This window comes from Ovis aries, chromosome 10 (genome assembly GCF_016772045.2).
Source record: "Ovis aries strain OAR_USU_Benz2616 breed Rambouillet chromosome 10, ARS-UI_Ramb_v3.0, whole genome shotgun sequence".
Lineage (NCBI taxonomy): Eukaryota > Metazoa > Chordata > Mammalia > Artiodactyla > Bovidae > Ovis > Ovis aries.
Genome location: NC_056063.1, coordinates 15712733 through 15730378, shown reverse-complemented (window position 1 = coordinate 15730378; position 17646 = coordinate 15712733). Strand labels below are relative to the sequence as shown.

General features: G+C 38.6%; 2 protein-coding genes across 4 annotated transcripts in view; one reads left to right on the top strand and one right to left on the bottom strand.

Annotated features, from left to right (window-relative positions):
- GTF2F2 (general transcription factor IIF subunit 2) overlaps positions 1 to 17646 on the bottom strand; it is a 136737-nt gene that overhangs the window by 64831 nt on the left and 54260 nt on the right. For all 3 annotated transcript variants that reach the window (XM_060394306.1, XM_060394307.1, XM_004012057.6), the window contains one exon: positions 231 to 312. In XM_060394306.1, coding sequence (XP_060250289.1) covers positions 231 to 312 — 82 coding nt within the window. The remainder of the gene's footprint in view (positions 1 to 230; positions 313 to 17646) is intronic.
- KCTD4 (potassium channel tetramerization domain containing 4) lies at positions 14013 to 15561 on the top strand. The gene has a single exon (XM_027973547.3). It carries the CDS (start codon positions 14119 to 14121, stop codon positions 14896 to 14898), a length of 780 nt encoding a protein of 259 aa, XP_027829348.1. The 5' UTR covers positions 14013 to 14118; the 3' UTR covers positions 14899 to 15561.

The following is a 17646-nucleotide window of genomic DNA, read 5'->3' as shown; positions in this document are numbered from 1 at the left end:
GTGCAATAAACTATTATTAACTATAGTCAGCATCCTCATGACTTACTTATTTTGTAACTAAAAATTTGTTCTTATTTATTTGATTTTAAAAACAAACAAGCTTTGAAGAAAACACTTGCAACAATAACCATTGTTTTCATGTAGTCAATAGGCAATCTAATATATGTATTTCAATTCTAAAAAGACAAAAAACACACACCAGGTATCGTTTTAAAGTTAAAAACACCAACCTCTTTAACCTCATGTAGTTTTCATTGGCAGCAGGTCGGCATTCAGCTCTTTGTACCACTATTCCTTCCAGTGAAAGCTTATCTTGAATGGAAAGAAAAAAATTAACAAATGTATTTAGATAACATTTATCATTTTCAAGACTGTATTTTGACATACTAACCACAGTAACAGTGATCACAATCAAATACAGTCAATAATATATATCAAGGAAAGAAAAGGAACATTGTTAAGTTTATAGTGGTATCACTGATCAGAACAGCAAAAAAACTTATAGTAAAAAACTGGGCTCCTGTCAGGCCCATTTACAGACTGCTGCAGCCCCTTGCCAACAGCAGCTTTTAAACACTTAGCTCTTTCTAAAGAGAGTGGCTTAAAAGGGCATAAAATCAAATAAAAATTTGTAGGGTGTACAGGCTATATCATCTTTGAAGGGTGCACAGAGAAGTAACTTCTGAAAAAGTCTAAAGCACTGAATCAAAGGTATATACATACACATATTTGAATGTGTGGGTACACACACATATATGTGCAAAAACCAAAATTCTAGAATACACTATGACTAGAACAGCTGGCCTAAAAAATACCGTGAAACTAGTCAGGTTCTTGCCTAGGTTATACAGAATACCAGTTCCGCCTGCCAGTTGCTCTAACTCCTATTTTTCAGCAAAACAATTAATATGGGTGTGGCCAAACTAGAGCTTTTAAATGCTATGAGCATTTGTCCAAGTAGAAGGAAAAATTTTCCCACTGTTAGTAAGAATTCTTACGGTGACCCTGATACAATATTCAAGAGAAACAAAAATTAGCATCTACCATTGTGTGCCTACTAGGCACCAAGTCACTTTAGATCTCATCTTATTTGATAATGCATATATGACTGACCCACGATGGCACCAGCCTTAGTGCATTCTGGAAATGGATGACTGTGGTTAGGAACAGTTACGGTCCAATCATATTTCTAAGAGAATTCGCCCGAGCATCCAGGAGAGATTCAGGAACTCCTTTGGCTCCTCAGCAATGCATTTATGATGCATCTTTTGAGGGCCAATGACCTCATACATTCCACAAACATTAACTAAGTGCCTACCAAGCGAAGGGAACCATCTAGGCACTGCAGAATCGAAGATGACTGAGGTACAGCACTGTCTTCAAGAAGCATACAATTTACTGGGCGAACAGATAAACTGACCAAAACATAAAATGCAGATGGAACCACGCCCACGTGGTTTATATGAGAAAAATTTTCTGGACTTTCCTGGTGGTCTTGTGGTTTGAATCCACCTGCCAATGCAGGGGATATCAGTTCGATCCCTGGTCTGGGAAGATTCCACATGCCTCGAGGCAACTAAGCCTGTGTGCCACAGCTACTGAGTCCACACGCTCTAGAGGCTTAGTGCCCCAACTGCTGAACCTGAGAGCCGCAGCTGACGAAGCCGTGCTCCATAACAAGAGGAGCCGCCACAAGGACAGGCCCAGGCACTGTAGCTAGAGAGCAGCCCACACGCAGCAACAGAGATCCAGCATAGCCATATCCATAAATGAGGCCTTCCTCGCACCAAAAAGTTTATGGTGACCTTTATAAAATCCTGGAACTCCTTACTACAGCCCCTAAGTACTAACTGCAAACACACAGTAATTCAATAGTTCGATGCAACATAAGCACAAACCTCAAGGTACAGGCTGACAGATGACTGCAAAGAGTGACGATGAGAAGCAAGTCTACCTTAGGCCAAAATATGGCAGGATGGAAACAAGCAGGCTGGAATTATTTTATATTAAATTTAAATTCTTAAAGTAATTTCCTCTTACTAATAAATTTAGTAAAATTAAAATTTGAATTTTCTTAAAGCAAAAACAAATCTTATATTTGAGCATGCCCCTCTACTGAAGCTAAAAGTTCAAGCTAGAACGATTCCTGTCATAACAATCACAAGATTTGGGAACGATTCCAATCTACAGGGCCTTAAATGCATGAGAAAAGCTCACTACTGAAACATAAATTAATCCTTTTTAAAAAATGAAATAAATCTAGAATACCGTCTCCAAAGATAATTTAGTTACATACCCATGTATTTACTAATGCTGAATACTAAAAAGCTACCTTTCAATACCACCTGTGAATGTTCCACATTTATTTAGCAGTACCTACTCCTGGGCGGGGGCTTTCCTGGTAGCTCAGCTGGTAAAGAATCTGCCTGCAAAGCAGGAGACCCTGGTTCAGAAGATCCCCTGGAAAAGGGAAAGGCTACCCACTCCAGTATTCTTGCCTGGAGAATCCCCATGGACAGAGGGGCCTGGCGGGCTACAGTCCATGGGGTAGCAAAGAGTCGGAAGGGACTGAGCAACTATGCACAGCACAGCACTCTTGGGTGGACAGGGTGAATTTAAATTTTTATTTAAAAGCTTCTGCTGAAGACGTTTCATAATTATAATACCTGAAAGAGTAGCAGGCATCTAAAACACGTACCCGCTTTCACCTGGCCCCCACTCATCATCACTCTTCTTCAACAAGGTCACTCAAAGCAGGAAGATTCACTTCCCCAAACCATGACTTCCTGTCCATCATATTCTCTTTTCAAATCTAAAATAGCTTCTCAAGTGAAAGGAAAGGTCTTCATCAGCAGCAATGAAAATGTCCATCAACTGGCTGCTCTTAAATAAGGCCACATCTCTATTCACTCTTTGCCCTTTTCCCGCTCTTCCAAATAAAATAAAAAAAAATAAAAATTTACTTATAATACAGCCCCCTAAGCAAGATATAAAACCATCACACACTTTTAAAACCTCACAGGAACATGCTTTCTTTTTTTTTCCCACTAAACTGTGCTGCTTCTCTAAAACACTGCTTAAGATTTCAGGGAAAAGCTATTATATATTACATTTTAAGACAGCTGAAAGCACTCACTTGCACACCACTGCTGTTAATTACAGATCATATTCATTAATACAGGAACCCTGACTTAACACTACTTTGCTGGCTCAGTTTGAAAGACTGTAGATACTTGAAAAATGAGGGTTTTTTTCATATATTTGTCAAATATTTACTGAGTGACTTTTATGTAAACGATAATGCAAACAGATCAGGAATAACACAGAAATATGAAAGTTGGCTCCTGCCCTCAAGGAGCAGAGTCTAGTGCAGTCATTCACAAATGTGAGGATCCAAAAGAACTTTTTATGTGGATTTTATCTATTGATGTTGACTAGAAATGAAAACTGAAAAATGCTTAGAAAATCAGAGTGAAAAAGGCAAAAACGCTTGATATCATTAGGAAAATGGTTCTGATTTCCAGGGACCCGCCCTCCACCCAGTGGCTTCCAGATTACTTTCTGGGAGCTCGATGGAATGAGACAGGTATATAAACTACTCTAACACACTAGGAGCACTTCTGCTAGGCCTCCACTTAACGCACTTCTAGATTACCAAGGCTCTCAATCTCCCTCATAAATACGGTGACAGATGCCCAGAGCTTGCTATACACTAGTGGGTAGTAGGTTAATCTCTATTACTCCCACACACTTCTGCTCAAGCTATGCTAGAACTTGTTTATGCTAGTTTTACTGTTAGTAATTAGGCAATTCGATTATATATTATATAATCCTATTAATTATGAGTATGAGGGAGGGAGACTTTCTATGAAAACTAAGTTTAATGCTTTGTAAGATGGGCTGCCCTGGTGGCTCAGTGATAAAGAATCTGCCAGCAATGCAGGAGGGGCGGATTTGATCCTAGGTCAGGAAGATCTCCTGCAGAAGAAAATGGTAACCCACTTCAGTATTCTTGCCTGGAGAAACCCATGGACAGAGAAGTCCGGCAGGCTACAGTCCATGGGGTCACAAAGAGTCGGACACGACTGAGCAACTAAAGAACAGCAAGATGTGATATAAAGGTAAGTTGCTAAAAACCTGTCAAATTAGGTACTGGAGGGACAACTAGAGACCAGAAGAGAAACAAAAGTCTCGAAGGATTCTACAACTGTACTGTCTCACTGTGTCTAAAGTCTTGCTCCTTTTTCAAGAAACCAAAATTAAAAATCTAAGCTAAATTATGGGTTTACTCTCCACAAGAAAGAGAGATCAGATCAAAGGCCTTGTCCTCCATGCACACTGGTGACTAAATGTGCATTTGTGGGCCTTACAGTGTTTAAGGCATTAAGAATACATTCTGTTATCATTTCATGATTCCCGACCTTCTAATTTAAGTACTGGAAGGACGACTGGTCCTTCCATAGAGGCTGTGGGATTCTACTGTACTAAGTAGAATTTATTATGGTTCAGGAGGGTTATCTTTCCTTAGGCCTGGCCGTTTGTCAAACTTTTCTTTAGATTCTGGGAACTATTCCAGAACCTCTTTTAAATTTTCTCACCTCCCCCGCTTCTTGAGCTAGACTGGTTTGCTTACTGGTTTCTGCTCCTTGCAGCCCAAAGAATGGTATTTTATTGATCTATATACTGCCACCTAGTTTCAGAAAAAAGTTATGAGAAAGTATTAAAGGCTAAGTTACACAAAGTGCATTCTTATATCAAGAATGGAAGCATCCCAGTTCTAAATCTGTCACTAAACAGTGGAGTTACTTTGGAGAAGTTACTTCACATCTCTGGGTCTCAGCATCCATATGCATAAGGAAGTCACTGGGATCTCTTCCAATTCTCTTTCACTAAAATTAACAAAACAAAACTGGCCCTTCCCTCCAACTGGGGATGTTTTATTGTTTCATCAATATCTATTTTGTTTGCCCTAATACTTTCTAAAAGACCTAGATATAATTAAATTGTCTTTGAGCAGGAATTAGAGAAAAATGCTTTCTGGGAATGACAAAGAGAAAATGCTGAGAAGCTGTCCAGGACTTGAAAACACACAACCTTCTTTTCTAAGCTGGACCTTCCTACTATCTCAACTTGACTTACACTACTGTATGATGATGGAGAAGGAAATGGCAACCTACTCCAGTACTCCTGCCTGGAGAATCCCACAGACAGAAGAGCCCGGTGGGCTATTGTCCATGGGGTCGCAGGGTCGACATGACTGAGCGACTAACACACACACACAGGATGATGCAGAACCCAGCAGAAGCAACTGATGGGCACTTTTTACAAGTTAAGGGCCTGGCCGGTCTAAACAACCTAAAGTGACAGGTAAGCAGGAAGGGTGCCTATTAACATTGGCATGTAAGTAATGAGTTAAGCAGACGCTGGGCATCAGGAAGTTACAGGCATTCATTTCCACGAGACCACTCTGGATCCAGTTCAACATGGAGGCCTTTAAGAGCACTGCCAACTCAAGTTAAAATACAGACAAGGTTAGAGTCAAGATTCTGGGCTAAACCTTGAGGCCTTGAAGCTACTTCCCTGATTCTTCACCTCACACCCGTGTCTGTCTTCTCTGGAAAAGGACTAAAGAAACAGTATTTCAAGAGATCAAGAGCATTTAAAAGGTAAACCATTGTTTAATATTCCTGCTAGTCTCCACTGTTCTCATTTAAAATCTTTTTCTAGCAGTTTCTGCCTGTGGTTAGGATAAGGCCTATTAATACAAGCTATTTGGCATCTTAACAAACCAGTTGGGCAAAGTTGCGATCCCTGTATTATTAAGAAGGTGTTTCTAATTGTATTCAAATTTGTGAATTGATGTTCCGACCTATTTAATATTCAGGAATTTTAGGAATAAAGGATCATACTCAGATTTCAGTAAGCCTACAGAGTCAGATTGTATTAATTACTTCAAAAGCAACAAAATGAGCAGCCATTTAAGTATTCCCCCGAATTATGTTATATAGTGTTTTCCTGTAATAATATTCAAATTACAAACAAGCCTGAATAGCTGGGAAGTCCCAGTTTTAAATCAAATACTGAAACCATAATCTGAGGATTAGATTTAGGATTAGAAAACATCTCAGTTTCCTCATTCATAGGACTGCTCTTCAACTTCTCCCCTCTGGACTGGGAGAAAGACGGTTTCTGTACATTCCTATACAGTTCAGTTCAGTTCATTCCTATACAAGGGATGTTGTAATGCTCACCGAAGAGTATCTGTGAATGACAAGACTGGCTGCCCAGGAGAAGAAAGAAAAGTGTGACCTAAGGTACAAAATCAAAGACAGACGATTTAAATGTACAAAGGAGTCTGGACTGCTCTATGGGTCTACAGAAGCCATAACAAACTTTTGATCAAAGAAATAACTTAGTGAACAACATTTTAAAAATAAACATTTGTGTTTTAATGTTTATGAAGCAAGTTCACAAGTTATTTTTCCTCCTGCACTTCACAGTAAGTCTCTTTTTTTGCTTATTATACATAATTAATATACACAATATGTATAATTATATATATATAATTAATCAGTATAAATTCTCAAATACAGACATGGGTATGATAAATACAAACAGACATGACCTCTAACCTAAAAGCAGCTTTCAAGAATAAGAGGTTAAATAAAAGCCAGAAATAAAACTTTCATTTGAAAAAATGAAGTAATACTGTTTTATAATAATAAATGAAAAGAAAACCATAGTACTAAAATAGTCTGCTTTAGTAAAACCTTCATCAAAAGGTGCTATCCACTTGCACTAGAAATTCGAGAGGATTCAAGAACAATAGCAACCATGATTATATGAAGAGAAAAACAAATCCTTCCAGGAAAGATTAAGTCTCCAGGAGAAAAGGCTTTGACCACAGGGCTGCATAGGTAAATAGTGCCAAACACGGTGCAAGGTGTGCTGAGAGGTACCAGAGAAGAAAAATACAGACCCCTGTGCTTAAGAAAGCCTGTAGTCTAGCTGAGATACAACATTAACAAAATACTTAAGAGACAATCTAATGACACCTTTTTTCATCACTGACTATGAGTAAAGTTTCATGAATTTCATCCTCAATAACCCCAGTTCTCTTCACCATGTTTAGTAACAGTACTAATACCACACAGTAGTTTAGTTCTTTATGAATTTCAAGATACTTTAATAGGAAGTGATCCTCGTAACTACAGAGTAGAAATTACGCCCTCATCATTAAGAACTCCTCTGAGGTAAGTTCGCTTTCCTGAGCTCACCAATTTCCTGAATATAGTAGTTCTTCAATTCTGCTTGGTCCTAAGAATCACCTGGGGGAGCTTTTTAAAAACTGCAGGGTCCACTCTTGGAGATTCTACCTTAATTGCATTGTGTGGGCAAGAGGTGTTGTTACACAGTCACTAGGCAACTCTAATATGCAGCAGGCAGGGCTGGGAACCGGCGCCCTGATACTCTCTCCTCCTCTCTCCCAACACCTTCTCCCCGTCTCTCTGGTAACTGAATTTTCTGCTGGTGTGTGGACAACAGCTTGCAGAATTGCTCAAATATGCCATCAAATCTAAGATGCCATCAATTGTAATGTTCACCATTACCTTATGTGCCACCAAGAAAGACAAAAGACTACCATGAAAATTTTACAAGTCAATGATTTTAAGACACACCCCGATTACAGAAATGTTAGACGTAGAAAAGTGTGCCATATGATAGAGTTCTCCATCCCAGACTTACAATCACTCTACTCTCTGTTAGAAACTCCATGTCCTCCTGTGAACCATCATATCCTATCCTGTTGGTTCAGGCCCCCACCTCCCCACCCCTTCACCCCTCGACCATCTCATCACTAAAGACACAGGATAATCTAAAGAGAAGATGGTAACACAAGGGACAGTGCTAACGGATAGCATTTGGGGGCAGAGACTCTTTTGGTCCCTGATTTCATAGCAAAATTCACTTTACAATTTTTCAAAGTCATACCCCTCATTTTGAGATTGTAGACAATGATTATTAACTTAAAACATCTCCTTCTGAAAGAGAAGGCAAAATTCTGTTTTGCCAAATAGCACTATAAAAATGAGTTCTCTACAATAATATAATTTTGGTGTTCATTTGATGGCTCATAGAAGCACTTTGCTCATCTAGTTACAATAAAATTTTCCAGTGAATAATAATGCATAGTCTGCACTTCAAAAAAAAAAAAAGAGCACACTCATTTTAAAAACTCAAATGACTTTTGCTTACAGAATTATAAAACACAGGTTTCCCTGCAACACTCATCTCCCAAAGTACATTTTAAATATGAATTAGCATGATTTGTAAAGTGTTTTCAAGATTACCTCTGTAATGAAAAGCAAAGAAACAGTGGAATGGAATTTTGTCAGAACTTCTCCTCTGGTCATTTTTATGTGTGCTCCTTTTGACACAAAGCGCTTTAATCTTTTCTACACTCCTCAAGTGGGGTTTAAAAATCTGCTGAAGCAGCAAAGTTCCCTGGGCTTCTTGGAAGACTCAGTTCAACGCTGTAAAACACTTACAAGCTTACTCCTCTAAATGGAATTACACATGCACATCACCATTCTTCCAGAAGCTATCGTGAACGAGGCCTAGGAGGACTTGACACTCTGCACAGCTGGTGAGATACTGTGGTCAGTCAGCTCTACAAGGTGGGTGAGACAGTGCCTGTGCTGATGAAGCCCAGTACCAGATAACACCTAATGCAGAAAACTTTCATATTTCAAAACAAAACTAAAGTTTTGGCATTTAAACAGAATTAGGTTAACACAGAAAAATCCGTGATTCTTAAACTATGTTAATACATAACACTGCCTCCTTTACTTTTGTTTTTCAACACCAAAAAGAAACAAAAGTAACATAATTATAGCTGAATATCAAAATGAGTATTTCTCACATTCAATGCTATTAACAGGAGGCTATGAAAAATAAGAAACGCATACATTAAAAAAAAACAAAAACAAAAACAAAACTCTGCTTGTGAAAGGTATAGGAAGGTCAAGCCAAAAAGTAATCAGAGGACATGAAAGTCAGATGGCCAAAGGTTAGCCAGATTTTGGAAAATGAACAAATAAAGATATCACTGCAGATCAAGTAGATGGGTATTAAATTCAAGTGAAAAAGAAAGACCCAGATTAATAAGTCTCAAAAAATACAGAGAAGTTCAGAGCCGAGACACAGTGACAGGTTTCAGTAAAAATTAACAGCTCCTGCTCTTTCTGTAGTTGGCTTCACTTTCTTAGTGCAGCAACAAGGAATCATCTTTTCTTTTTAAAAGAAAAAAAAAAAAAAAGGAATTAATGCATGCAGGTAAAAATAACCAAAAAGATTTGGTAGAGGCAGAGAATGGAGAACCAGAAACCCCATGTTTTTAATAAAGGCAGCTTCATCCCTTTTCCTTGAAAAGGAGTGTCTGAATTTCATAAAAGAGTGATCTGTTGAGTCTAGGGGAATTACCATATCTTTTATCTTCTAACCAAGAGAGAGATCTTCTTGGTAAGGTTCTACTTCCTTATGGCAAGACAATATCTCTGGCATATTCTGTGTCAATCACGTTGCTGACAATGACCTCGTTTCCCTTCAAGAGTTGGCAGATAAGAATTCCCATTGGCCTGGAGTAAGTTCTGCCTAATGCAGGCAGTGGAAGATTGGCATCACCATACAGCAGAAAGATTTTGCTAAAAATTGGTTAGGCACTGGGCCTAACCAATGAATATACTCAGAACAAGAACCTTTCAATGATACTGTTTAAGTCCTCCAAGCTGGCTACCACCAACAGGAACACAAATTAGCAACGCTGGTGAGTGAGGATATGGAGAAAGGGAGACCTCATACACTGTTGGGGTAGGTGAACTGGTGCAGCCACTGTGGAAAACAGTATGGAGGTTTCTCAAAAACTAGAAACAGAGCTACTGTACGAATCAGCAATTCCACTTCTGAGTATATATTCAGAGAAAATTCTACTTTGAAAAGCTATATACAAGGACCCCAATATTCACAGCAGCATTATTTACAATTGTGAAGGTATGGAAACCTTCACAAGCTAAGGGTCCATCCCCAGATGAATGGTTAGAGAAGATGTGGTGTGTGCGTGTATACATTCGCACAATGGAATACTACTCAGCCATAAAAAGAATGGAACACTGCCACGTGCAACATGGACAGACTCACAACTCAGGACGGACTTATGCCAAGTGAAACAGGTCAGACAGAACAGACAAATTCTGTATGACATCACTTGTATGTGAAATCTAAAAACAAAAGCCAGATAACACCAAGTGCTGGAGAAAATGCGGGGAAACAGGAACCCACAGGCACCGCTGGTGCAAGAGTGCACTGTTAGAGCGCATCTTGGGAGTCATCTGGGAGTGCCAAGTGAAACTGAGCGTGCCTAGCAAGCTCTCCCCTGGGTATCTACCACACAAGTTTCCACAGACACCTGTAAGAGGACATGCTTTAAACTGTTCACCACAGCAAGGGACTGAGGCAGCCTGGGGGTCCATCACCAAGGAATCAAAAACAACATTCAATGAGTGTCTAGGTGTGAAATACTCCAGAGGTAGTGAAATATGTATATACTACAGCAACCTGAACTAATGCAAAACACAGAGCTGAATGAAGGAAAAACAGACATATAGATGTACGTGAGAAAATACATCTTCAAAGTTGACTAAACTTTGTCAAACTTTGTATGTGTGATTACAGATGTCTATGATAGCCACTTAAAAAAAAAACAAACATCTTTCTGCCTGCAAAGCACATGAAATCTTCAAGTCTAGTGGTCAAGTGGATTTAAACAAGCTCATCTTTCCTGTGTAGGTTAAGCCCTTCTACTTAAACAATTAACTGATTACTTCCAGTCTGGATCTGCAGTGAGGCAGAGAAACATGGTCACACAAACCCATGGATGTCCACCTCAGAATAGTTACCGAAGCACCATTTTTACAGTTTTCGGGCTGTGTGGACTTGACTGACATGATTCTCCCCACCCTCCAGCCCGCAAAGTAAGTAAATATAAGCTTAGAAAGAAAAAGACAACCTGGCTTTCTCCTCGGAAGCACACACACCGTACCAGCGGCAATGAGCAACAAAAGCCCTGTGATTAATGTAAACTGCAATCATGTTGCTTTGATGCGAATGGAGTGGAGCAACGCAGAGAAGGTGGGGTCTCCTGGGTACCATTTTTCTTTCTTAAGATTGCAAGTTGGGAGCAACAGGACTTAAAAAAAAAAAAAAGTCCTATAGATTCTTATCAGCTTCCAGCGAGGCACTAAGACAAGCCTTCTGTTACACTACTGTTGCCAGGCCACGGGTGGCAAACACATCTTACATGTCAGGTTTGCAGAAGCTAAGAACGTCAGAGTGAAGTCTAGAGTGAGAAAGAGCAGTCAAGGGTTAGAGGCACACGATACGGTGGTTCACGGTCAAAGAAAGCCAGAAGGAAAAAAGACACACACCAGTAGGTTTAAAAATCAGAAAGCAGAAGTGAGCGAGTCAGCAGGTTTAAGGGGGCCCTGGGGGTGACGGCTGAAGGGGTCAGTGTGGTGCCTCAGGTCTCCAGCCCGCGAGGCCCAGCCTCTAGCAGCACTAGCCCCAGGGCTCCCCCAGGAAGGCGTCGGTAAACGGGCCAAAGAGAGTAAAATGCAGCAGACCAAGGCTTACACAGAATTCAACTATCTCACTTTATTTTAACATTCAAAGAAAACGTGAGCACAGTCGCCACCACTATCCTATAGCTGCGTTCTACTGATTCTGGTGTCCCATGTGCATTGTAAACAACTGTTTGGTTGGGACCTATAGAACAAAAGTCAAATTAACCTAAGAATTTTTTTGAATGAGAAAGACTGGTTTCGGAAGCTTCACTGAAGTCTTCTCAATGGGCCTTACAGATGCTAAAAAAAGCAATTAAGAATATCCACAAAAAACTTGGAAAAAAAAACAAAGAAGGTCTACCAATTACTCCAATAAGGCAAAGTTTTTTTCTTTCTTTAAAAAAAAAGTGATTACCACAAATGACTTTTTGAGGATTCTTTGGACTGGGATAGGTAGAACAGACATTTATGTGACTGAAATGGGACTGCTACACTACCTGGGGCGGGCTTCCCTCACGGCTCAGTCGGTTGAAGAATCTGCCTGCAATGCAGGAGACCCGGGTCTGAATCCTGGGTCAGGAAGACTCCCTGGAGAAGGAAATGGCAACCCACTCCTGTACTCTTGCCTGGAGAATCCAGGCAATGGACAGAGGAGCCTGGCAGGCTACAGCACACGGGGTTGCAAGAGCTGGATGTGAGTTAGTGACTAAACCATCATAAACTTCACTAAAAGAGGACTATACCTGTAAGCGGAACTGGCATGCCTTTGCTGGTTGTGCTATTCCGTGCTTGCTACTCAGATACATTTACTACTAAGGAAAGAACTCCCACCCCCCGCCCCAAACCTATTCCATATTTCAGAAAAAGTCATATCCATAGGTAAGACTTGATTCCCAAACCACAAAATCAACACACATGAAATTGTCAGAATATACCAGTAAACTTTTCTTAAATGATGCGGTGCTGAGAGGAAGCTTTAGTCTAAATTCTCCAGGCCAGAATCCTGGAGTGAGTAGCCTTTCCCTTCTCCAGGGGATCTTCCCAATCCAGGGATCGAACCCAGGTCTCCCACATTGCAGGTGGATTCTTTACCAGCTGAGCCACAAGGAAAGCCCATTTCTATCAAAGCTGAAAAAATTTAAATGCCTTTAATGTAATAAAAATGTAAATAAATTTGACCAAATCTGAAGTCTAATTCTGTAGTTCCTCAGAATAATTTAGCAGGTAGATCAGCCAAATAATAGTGTACTGGGGACCATGTTCACACTTCTTACCACTGGGTCTTTAAACTCAAGAAATGAAAATTCAGATCCCTAAAATGTTTTGGAAAGCAATTTACGAGGGAAGAAGAAAAAAAAGAAAGGGAGGGGAAAACACCATACTCACACTGTTAGAGCTCAAAAAAAAAAAGGGGCAACAGGCTTTGGTCTTTTCTCTCCCTTTTTGTGAACGCTGGGGGTGAGGGTGGGGGTGGGGAACAGCAGCAGCAGAAGAAACCCAACTAATCTGGCCCATGACATTATTTTATAGCAGTTATTTTGAATCTGTCTGTGTCTTATCTTCTCGAGGGAGCACTCGTTCGTGCGCACACACACAAACACATAAACACACAGACACACGCTTACAGCATTTTCCACAGCAGTCCAAGTCTTTGTTCAGTATGTTTAGGGTGAAACAAGCTCATGAATTTTCCATAGGAAATCTTAACCAAAAAAAAAAAACAAAAAAAACCCACCACTGTAAAGCCTGTATATTTGACTTTTTTTTACTTGTAGGGTAAAAAGCCAAAATAACAGAACCTTTTGCTGAAAGACATGAATGAAGAAAATTTCCTCTCTTACTGATTCCCCAAATCAGAATCACATGCAAATCCAATCACCTTAAGTACAAGGCCACAAATAACGGGTTTAAGTATTCTCATTTGTGTTTCTAAAATGACACCGCCACTGTGAAATGTGTGACCTTTTACAGGAGAGAAAATTCTATATACCTAGGTCCTTTCTCTTTGGGTTTCCTACTTACAATTTACTTTAAAATATGACAGCAATTCCCCATATATTATTCTCTGAAAGGTGACAGTATTGTTCAATACTAAGCCTGCCTGTTTAACAACTTAATTTTGATACTGAGAAGTGAATAAAAATTCACACTTAGCTGGAGAATTAAATATATATAACTGCTTAACTGCCCATTGGAAATTCAATTCACTGAGTAACTTTTATTTACGTCTAAGAATATCTATGAAAATCTTTTCACAGCAGGTTCCTTCCCTGATACGGTTAAATGCAAATTATCTTTTTTCCCTCTTACTCCAGAAAGCTCCTGCATACATAGCTGATACGCCACCTACTGCAAAACCGAGCTGACAGCGCAGGCGATGCTGCCAGCATTTCCATTCCATCACCAGGCTGGGGCTGAATAAAGGCGTGTTTGTGTGGTAGTGTTTCTTTTTTAAAAATCTCAACGCCAAGAAGAACAAGCTGAAATAGCGTGTTCAAAAATGGAGCGTAAAATAAACAGAAGAGAAAAAGAAAAGGACTATGAAGGGAAACACAACAGCCTGGAAGATGCTGACCAGGGAAAGAACTGCAAATCCACTCTGATGACCCTCAACGTTGGTGGATACTTATACATCACTCAGAAACAAACACTGACCAAGTACCCAGACACTTTCCTTGAAGGCATAGTCAATGGAAAAATTCTCTGCCCGTTTGATGCCGATGGTCATTATTTCATAGACAGGGATGGGCTCCTCTTCAGGCACGTTCTAAACTTCCTACGAAATGGAGAACTTCTACTGCCCGAAGGGTTTCGAGAAAATCAACTTCTTGCACAAGAAGCAGAATTCTTTCAGCTCAAGGGACTGGCGGAGGAAGTGAAGTCCAGGTGGGAAAAAGAACAGCTGACACCCAGGGAGACCACTTTCTTGGAAATAACAGATAACCATGATCGCTCACAGGGACTGAGAATCTTCTGTAATGCTCCGGATTTCATATCAAAAATAAAATCTCGCATTGTCCTGGTATCCAAAAGCAGGCTGGATGGCTTTCCTGAGGAGTTTTCTATATCGTCAAATATCATTCAATTTAAATACTTCATAAAGTCTGAAAACGGCACTCGACTTGTACTGAAGGAAGACAACACCTTTGTCTGCACCTTGGAAACTCTGAAGTTTGAGGCCATAATGATGGCCTTAAAGTGTGGTTTTAGACTGCTGACAAGCCTGGACTGCTCCAAAGGGTCAATTGTTCACAGCGATGCACTTCATTTTATCAAGTAATTACCTGTGTCATGAACAAAGGCAACAAGCATGCAGCCAGCAAGCTTCGGAAAACCTCGGCATCAAAGGCATCCCAAATAACGTGCCCAACTAGCTCTGTACTCAGAGTCCTGCTGCTAATCAATTACTGTGAGCTAACGGTATGTAAATTCTATCGCTAAAGATGTCCTTCTCTAGGGTGTTCCTGCTAATCAAATGTACACTTAAAGTGAAAACAGTGATCTTCTACATACTGTAAATAAAGACGGAATGTTTTTGCTATTTGTTTATTTTTCCTTAAGCTATCTTTCAATCAGAATGTCTTGGGTACTTGTACAATGAACAAGCATGTATATTGTCATTCTTTTAAGGAAAGGATAATAAAATATTTTAAGGGACTATGAGATTTTAAATCCGTTCTACTCATGGCAAAAATCTACGAAGAAACTGAACTGATAAAATTAACCATTGAGAGCAAGAGAGATGTGCAGATCTACTAGAACAGAGCTGTGGTGAAAGCAAAATGAGATTGTAAGCATCAAAGCTATGGATTTAATGTTTGATGGCAGGCACCAAAAGCTTGTTCATAGTTTCTGTATTTCATACTAGAATTATAGCTGGATTGATATACTGCTGAAAATTCCTAGAAAACTGCTTGATGACAATAAAAAAAAAATGAAAGCATGACTAACTTCTTTGCTTATAGTTAATAATTATAGTAAAAAGTTTCATGTGTCACTTTTAAAACAAATATGCCTTTTAATGACTTCATACCATATTATGCATTGATGCAGTTAACTGGCAGGCTGCAGGCTATAGTAAACCTGGCTGGATTTGCAAGTGACAAAAATCAGCCAATTCATTCCTTTGCAGACTGAACTCCAATACAGCATGGGTAACTTATTCTCAATAAAGTATATGGTATTAGAATAATGAAGAGAGTTCATTTTCAGAATTATCCTAAATATCTCATCTTTCAAGCTCAAAAATAACACATGAGTAACACTAAACATTATTCCTATGAAAGAAGTTTATTGATTCTTCTCAGTACCTCTTTTGATGGTAAATCTCAGGCTCAGTGAGTTTGTGGTTATTTCTTTAGTTCATGCTAAACAAGAGGTTATTTTTTAAAATTAGGTTTTATGTATGGCTATCTCAATTAAATAATCAAGAAAGTTAGCTTTAAAGGTGAGAACATTTTTTGCTCGCAAAGAACAGCTAAATCATTTATTTCTATGCCACTTATTTTCTTTGACTTCTAAGTACAAATAACACCTTAATTCACCCCTTTAAAATTTAACCATTAAAACTGGTCATTAAATCTTGACTTTAATAAACTTTAACAAAATATTTCTGAAAATCTTAACTGAGATTACAGAAGTTAGCATCTATGCAAAAAGTTTGCTTACACATAAAAACTTAGGAGAGCTAATATTCACTCAGAACTATAACTGACTTCCTATTACAACATCTAAGGTAACATAAAAGTTGGCTGTACATACTAAAAGAAATATTTTAAAACCTACTGTACAAAAGTCTTTTAAAAATCCATGTTAAAAACAAAAATCTCTACATCAACTGCATAATTTTCTTTCTGTATAACAAGAAAAAAAGTTTATAACATCAAATTATCCCTTATGTACTTAAAAACAGCTTAATCAGGATTCAAAAGAACTGTGAAAACAGAAAAAAAAATACTAAAATATATTTTATCAGTCACTATAATTGAACTATCTACATATCTTTCCAGCTTATGAGTTGACTTTTCCTTGGCATTTGGACTTTGTAATATTAAAAAAAAAAAAAAAAAAAAAACTCGGTAATGATTTAATGTCAAAGTAAGATTTTCTCTAACAAGGTTTCGTTTCAGATAATAAAAATAGCCCTGACACATCTTTTCACAGGAGATATAGTTTGTACAAATCTTAGAAGTATTATAAGTGACGCTTTTGCATCAGTTCACAAAAAATTTAACTGTTATAACAAAATTTTATTGATGGAAACCATTACTTTAGGAAATCTGCCACTGATTTTTTGAACATCTCTAAAAACTCATTTCTGAGATGCATTTAATTCCTCCTTAAGCTTTATCATAATATCCTAAAACATTTAGTAATCTAGAAGGAAATATGGCTAGATTGATCACTCTTGTAGAAATTTTCATAAATATATCTTCAAAATCACTTGCACTGGTATTTACATATTCAAGTGTCTGCATATTGTAAAGTGCACACGAAATACCTAGTTTTTTAAATTTTTATTGAAATATTGGTGATTTACAATGTGGGGTTAGTTTCAGGTGTACAGCAATGGAAATACCTAGTGTTTAAACTTTACTACTTTAAAAAATACTGAAATACTTCCCATTCAAAAGACTCAAGTAATTGTACAAAATGTCTACTATAAGTCAGAGTGAAGTTGTCAGAACATTTTTGTTTGCGCTCAATGACGAACTTCCTCAAATCTTTTCTCATATTGTTCCAAAGAATAAATCACAAAGTGACTCTATCTTCTTTTTCAGAAGAAAGGTAATAAGAAAACAGGTTACTGCACTTGCCACATGCCTAATATATATATGCGTGTATTTGGAATTATACCACATGGTGATTCTAGCATTACCCTTAAAATATAAAAAAACAAACACACAGCTTAAGGTATACTGTATTTCTAAAATGCGTATGGCAGTGTGCAGAACAAAGGGAAATGCTTACACAACTCAAATGATACAGAAATGATGACTACTGTCTCAGACTGAAGATCATGATACTA